Consider the following 6512-nt stretch of genomic DNA (forward strand, 5'->3'; position numbering starts at 1 on the left):
CACTGTCTCAGAGGATCTTTCCTGGACCCAACACACTAACGACGTTGTGAAGAAAGCACGTCAGCACCTCCACTTCCGCAGGTCTTTGCGGAGGTTTGGTACGACACCAGAAACCCTGGCAAATTTCTACAGAGGTGCAGTGGAAAGTGCACCGACCGGCTGCATCACGGTCTGGTATGGGGGCAACAACACCCCTGAGTGTAAAGCTCTGCATAAGGTAGTGGACACAGCCCAGGACATCACAGACAAAACCCTCCCCACCGTCGAGAACATCTACAAGGAACGCTGCTGTCGGAGAGCAGCAGCGATTATCAAGGATCCACACCGCCTAGCGCATGCTCTGTTCTCGCTGCTGCCATCAGGAAAGAGGTGTCGGTGCCACAAGGCGTGCACCACCAGGTTCAGGAATGGCTGCTCCCCCTCCACCATCGGACTCCTCAACGACAAACTCAATCAGGGACTCATTTAAGGACTCTTACTTGTGCACTTTATTGATTTTCTTTTTGTTTTCTCTGTATTGCACAGTTTGTTTACATTTGTTATCTGTTTTCAGTTCTTTATTTTATTTGTTTACACATTTACGCTGTGTTCAGTTTATTATTTTGCACTACCAATAGGTGGTAATTCTGCTCTGCCCGCAGGAAAAAGAATCTCAGGGTTGTACGTGATGTCTTGTATGTACTCTGACATTAAATCTGAGGCAGGGTGAGGGTGGGAGGTGGAGGATCATTAGAGGGAGTGTGCAGGGTGAGTTCACGCGTGGGCAGGGTCCAGGGACCAGGGTGGTGTTCGGAGGGGTGGGAGGAGGGATGGTGAGGGTCAGAGGTCGCATGCCTCGCCCTGACCCCGGGGATGACCTTACCCTTGCCCTCACCCCAGGCCTGCTGACAGTGGAACCCTCCCAGAGGCTGAAAATGTCCGACCTACAGCAGAGCGCGTGGCTACAAGACGACAGGCAGCTGTCCTGTGCCTCCCTGATGACCCCCGACATCCTGGACTCTGCTGGGACCACGGTCAACACCTACTTCAAGGCCACCTTCATGGTAGGTGGATACCTCCCTGTCCCCTCTCCCACCCTCCGGTGTCCCTCCCTTCATTCCTTTCTCCCTCTCCCTCTGTCTCTCATTCTCTCTGTCTCTTCCTTTCTCTCACACTCTTTCTCACTGTTTCTCTCTCATTTTTCTCTCATTCTCTAACTCTCTTATTCTCACTCTCACACTCGCTTTATCTCTCTTTCACACTCACTCTGTCACATACTCAGTTTCTCACTCTCTCTCACACATTCTCTCACAAACTCTCACACTCTCTCCACCACTCTACCCATTCTCTTTCTCTAACCCCCCTCCCCTCTGCATTCTGTCACCTTTCTCACTCCATGTCCCCCCCTCTCTCTTGCTCCACGTTACCAGTTTATCACTGTCCCCGTCACCCCCTCTCTTCTCCCTTCTTACTCTCTCTCCCATGCCTGCTCCATCGAATTTCCATTTTCCTTCTCTTTTTCTCCTTCCCTTCCTCTCTCTCCCCTCCATCTGTCTCTCCCTCTCTTCCCCCCTTTCTCTCCCTTCCTCTTTTTCTCCATCTTCTCTCTCTGACCCTCCCCTCCTCCCCCATCTGTTCGTCCCTCCTTTTCCTCCCCTCCCTCTCCTTCTCTCCCCATCCCTCTTTCTCCCCTCTCCTTGCTCCCTTCCCCCCTCTTTCTCTCCCCTCTTCCTCACCCCAGAGATGGGGTAGGTTGGGTGGGGGAGCAGCAGAGCGGACAGGTAAATGCCAACTGAGGTCTGTCCCTCTCCCATCTGCCCCCTCCGTCCACCCACAGGAGGGGGATGGTGGCCCTCTTCTCCTTCCCCAACACCCCACCACCCCCATCCTGTGCTTTTATCCTGGATAAAATGATTCCACCCCCTTGGAGCTCACACACACCCCTGCCCGACCTCAGGACCCCTCCCCATTCATGGGGAGAGCCAGCTTGGGTTTATGAGGGAAAGGCCGAGCCCCACGAGCCTAATTAAGTTTGTTGGGGAGCTGACAAAAGAAATCGAGGTGGTCTTCAGGGGATTTTAGCAAAAGACATTCAACAAGGTGTGTTCCCCCCCCCCCCCATGAACCTTGGCCCATGGGGATTCAGAATTCCTGTAGTGGTTGACAGGAATTATTCTGCCTGGGGGTGAGGGGAGGGGATCGGTGACTGGTGGAGCTCCCCACGGACCCCTGCACCTTGTAATTTCTGTGTGTGACCTGGATGAAGGATGGGTCGGTCAGTTTGTGGGGGTTGGAGGGAATTGTAGGTGGAGCTGAAGGTTACAAGATGGGACGCAGGGCCGGGGCAGAGAAGTGGCGGGTGGAGTCCAATCCGGGTCAGAGTGAGGCCATGCGTTTTGGAAGGACAAACCAGAAGACTAAGGGCAGGGTGAATGATCGGTTACTTTAAGAGTGTGGAGGGATCTTGGGGTCAAAATCCATGCACCCCTTAAGGCCACCACACAGGTTAAAAAGGCCTTGGGGATGCTGGGCTCCATTAGTCGGGGGATTGAGTTCAGTGGAGAGAGGTCGTCTACAAATCTCTGGTGAGACCCTACTCAGAGGATTGTGTCCAGTTCTGGTCACCTCCTTACAGGAAAGATGTGGAAGCCACGGAGAGGGGGCAGAGGTGATTCACCAGGATGTGGCCTGGATTGGTGAAACAAGTCTTATTAGCACAGCTGGGACTTTTCTCTCTTGGGGTGTAGAAGGCCGAGAGGAGATTTGATAGAGATTCTGAGAGACGTAGACAGGCCAGCGCCTGTTTCCCAGGGCAGGATCGGCAAACACCTGTATAAGGTGAGGCAAGGTTTTTGCTTTACACAGAGGGTAGTGGGCGCCTGGAATACCTTGCTGGGGGTGATGGTGGAGGCTGGTACAATAGGGGCATTTAAAGGACTCTTAAACAGGCACATGGATGGTTGTGGAAATGAGAAGGTTTATATCTTGGGCCAAATGTTCGATGTTCACCCCAGCATCCGCAGACCAACTGTACTTCCCAGGTCTCCCCACATCTGCCTGGGGAACGGGGTGGGGTGAGCAGAGAGGGGTGCAGAGTGAATGGGGAAGGGTGCTTGTATGAGGTGGGGGGTTGGACACTCCATTAACCACAACCCCCCCCACTCCTCCCCTCTGCAGGCATTCAACAGGTGCAAGAGGGAGGGCTTCCTTCTGAAGAGTGTGGACAATGCACCGCTGGCCAAGCGCAGGAAGTTAAAACTCAGCAGCGGGCTGGAGACGCGGAGTTCCAGCGACAGCTCGGCCTCCTCCTCCTCCTCCTCCTTGCCCCAGCGGCCCACAAAGCAGCGCAGGCCCGAGCCTGTCTCGCAGCCCTCGTAGGGGGGCCCAGCGGAGGGATGGGGGGCTGCGTGGGGGAGCAGCAGTGAGGGGAAGGGAGAAAAGAGTGTAGGGGTGGGAGGAGGGGGCTGGGGAAGGCAGTGTGGAGAGGGGTAGGGTAAGGGGTAGTGTGTGTGTGTGTGTGTGTGTGCACGCACGTGGGTGTGTGTCTGCATGTGTGTGTGACTCCTACTGTGTATGGGTGTGGATGTGTGTCTGTTTCAGAGAGTGACCTTCTCAAGTCCACCAGCTATTCCACAGTGGAAGCCATATCTATGTTTCCCCCTCTCCATCGCTGCCCCCTCCCCCCATCATACCCAACAACACTCCAGGGACATAAAACGGTCACATGACCCTTTGGCCCATTAAATACGTGCTGACCCACCCCGACTACTCGTGTACACCCACCCTTCCCCCCTCAAAATGGGGGGGGAAATAATCCTTTACTCACACTCACCACTGCTTGTGACTCCATGCGTTAACGCCCCCCTATCCCCAAACTCCCAGCCCCAAGTCGGGATCCCTGTACCCACCCACACCCCCCCCCCCACTCTGAGGGGTGGGGTGATCCCTATACTTCTAGCATCTGAATTCACGGAGCTTTGGTTGGTTGAATTGCTCGGTGCTGTGACGGGAAGAGGGCCAGGGTCGGTGGGGAGGGGGCCGGGGTCAGATCCACCTGGTTCTCGTCGCGGACAGAGACGAGGGAGCGAGCCCCTGAGAGGCTGGGCACGTGTTCTCCGTTTGTTAAAACCGCACGATCTCGCTGTAAATAAACTATCGTTGTCCAACTCCGACGCCTCTGCGACCTGTGCATCTCTGCGTGGCGCTCAGTCACGGGGCCACAGGGCCAGCAAGCAGTGGCAAGGTCAACGAGGAGCTCCACCCTGTGAGGGGGCAGAGAGGGAGCTCCATGCTAAGGGAGGAGCAGTTAGAGAGCTATCCACACTATGGGAAGGGCGGTGAGGAAGCTCCACACTGAGGGAGGGGCATTGAGGGAGCTCCACTGTGGGAGGTGCAGTGAGGGAGCTCCAACGTATGGGAGAGCACCCCCTCATGTAAACCTCGATTGAGAGGCCCCTTTCAAACTGCAGCCCCTGGGTCGCTCTCCTGGGACCTGGGTGTGACCACTGGGACCAAGGTGCCACCTTTTAAACTGCAGGGGGATCGGCCTATTACATCGTGTGCGAGTGGAAAGGTTGAGGACCGCTGGCTGAGTGGGGGAACTTCTTCACACGGAGCGCGATGGGGAGTGCGGAACGAGCTGTCGGCTGAGGTGGGAGCACGGGCTCGATTTTAACGTTTAAGACGAATTCGGACAGGTCCATGGACTGGAGGGGTATGGATTGGGTGCAGGGCAGAATAATGGTTTAGCACACAGACCAGAGCAGTGGTTCCCAGGTTCCACTCACATCCCACTTTAAGTCATCCCTCTGCCATTAGTGACTCTGTGATTAGTCAGGGGTCGTTTCAGGTGGAATGTGGGTAGGAAGAAAAAGTTTGAATCGTCCCTCATTGAGTCGTTATGTTTCGGAAATGGGCCAACGACAATTTTTCCCAAGCCAAATATCTCAGCAACAATCGGGTCTGGAGCAGTGATTCTCAACCTTCCCTTCCCACCCACATCCCACCTTAAGCAACCCCTGACTAATCACAGAGCCCCGATGGCAGAGGGATTGATTAAGGTAGGATGTGAGCGGAAAGAGAAAGGTTGAGAACCCATGTTTCTGTGCTGTAATGTTCTAACGTTGTTCACAGCGCCAGCAACCCGGGTTCAAATCTGGTGCTGTCTATGAGGAGTCTGTACGTCCTCCCCTTGTCCATGTGGGTTTCCTCCGGGGGGGTCTGGTTTCCTCCGGGGGGGTCTGGTTTCCTCCGGGGGGGGGTCTGGTTTCCTCCCCCCCCCCTCCCTTCAGTGATACATCACTGTGTACTGTTACTTGCTTACTGGCACTATGTGCATGTATGGTCCGTGTGGACGACAGACCCACCTTCTCTCAGTGACTCCACCCCATTTCCCTCCCCAGTAATTCCCTAATAAAGGCAGTGACACCAAATCCCTCCCTCTGTCCGAGTCCTGGGATCGGGCCAGAATAGGAGCACGGTCCAAGTCCTCGGATATTAAAAGCCTGTTGTCCTGCCTTTTGGCATTATTGACAGCGTATCACGGGGGGGGGTTGTAGGTTAATTGGGCGGCACGGGCCAAAAGGACCTGTTACCGAGTGTGTGCGTCAAAATTTAAAATAAGATGGCCAGCCATCTGATTCCCATGGCGGGAACAGCAAACGTCTGTACAAAGTGAAGGGAGGAAGTTTCGGGGAGGCATCAGGGGGAAGGTTTTATTTTGCCAGAGAGTCATGGGTGCCTGGAATTCATCGCCGGGGGGTGCTGGTGGAGGCTGGAACATTAGGGGCATTTAAAAGACTTGGCAGGGCACATGGATGAGAAAGGCCTATGAGGTCGGGGTCGGGGTCGGGGTGGGGGTGGGGGTGGGGGGGGGCAAGGGTTAAAGGGATTTTTTTTAGGTATACATGGGCCAGCACAACATCGTGGGTCGAAGGGCCTGCACTGCGCCGTAAAGTTCTACGTTTAACTTCATCAAGGGATAAGCAGAACCAGGAAGGCGTCTAAATGAAAAGGCGGGGGGTGGGGGAGAGCAGAGGAGGGAAGTAGAGAGCGGGGTAGAGGGAGGAGAATAGGCCAACAGGTAAGAGGGAGTAGGGGGGAGGGCAGACAAGAGAGGAAAAGTGATGGGGAGGGGGGAGCTGAATGGGGGAGAGGAGACGGGGAAAGTGAGAGAGAATCGGTGGGGAATGGTTGGAGATACATTTTCACCTAAAATGTTCGTTTGGAGCACCTCGATTTCCTCGGGAGTTTGCGGAGATTCGGTATGGCACCCCAGAAACCCCTGGAAAATTTCTGGTGGAAAGTGCGCCGACCGGCTACGTCACGGTCTGGAGCGGGGGACACCAACACCCCTGAGCGTAAAGCCCTGCAAAAGGGGGGGGGGGGGTGGACATCACGGGCAAAAACCCTTCCCCACCATCGAGAACATCGATGAGGTGCGCCGCCGTCAGGGAGCAGCGGCAATCGTCAAAGACCCTCACCACCCATTGAGAAAGCTCCTCCCAAGGCGTGGCGCTCCTACAAGCCCTACC

General features: G+C 55.3%; 1 protein-coding gene across 8 annotated transcripts in view; it reads left to right on the plus strand.

Annotated features, from left to right (window-relative positions):
- LOC138740800 (ribosomal protein S6 kinase alpha-5-like) overlaps positions 1 to 5820 on the plus strand; it is a 97868-nt gene extending 92048 nt beyond the window's left edge. For 7 of the 8 annotated variants that reach the window (XM_069893914.1, XM_069893919.1, XM_069893913.1 and 4 more), the window contains 2 exons: positions 880 to 1043; positions 3157 to 4146. In XM_069893914.1, coding sequence (XP_069750015.1) covers positions 880 to 1043; positions 3157 to 3357 — 365 coding nt within the window. In that variant the 3' untranslated portion in view covers positions 3358 to 4146. Of the gene's footprint in view, positions 1 to 879; positions 1044 to 3156; positions 4147 to 4516 lie in introns of those variants that run through there. The other variant, XM_069893915.1, reaches the window with a different exon arrangement.
- The last annotated feature ends 692 nt before the right edge of the window (positions 5821 to 6512 follow it).

The sequence above is a fragment of the Narcine bancroftii genome, chromosome 8, assembly GCF_036971445.1.
Source record: "Narcine bancroftii isolate sNarBan1 chromosome 8, sNarBan1.hap1, whole genome shotgun sequence".
NCBI lineage: Eukaryota > Metazoa > Chordata > Chondrichthyes > Torpediniformes > Narcinidae > Narcine > Narcine bancroftii.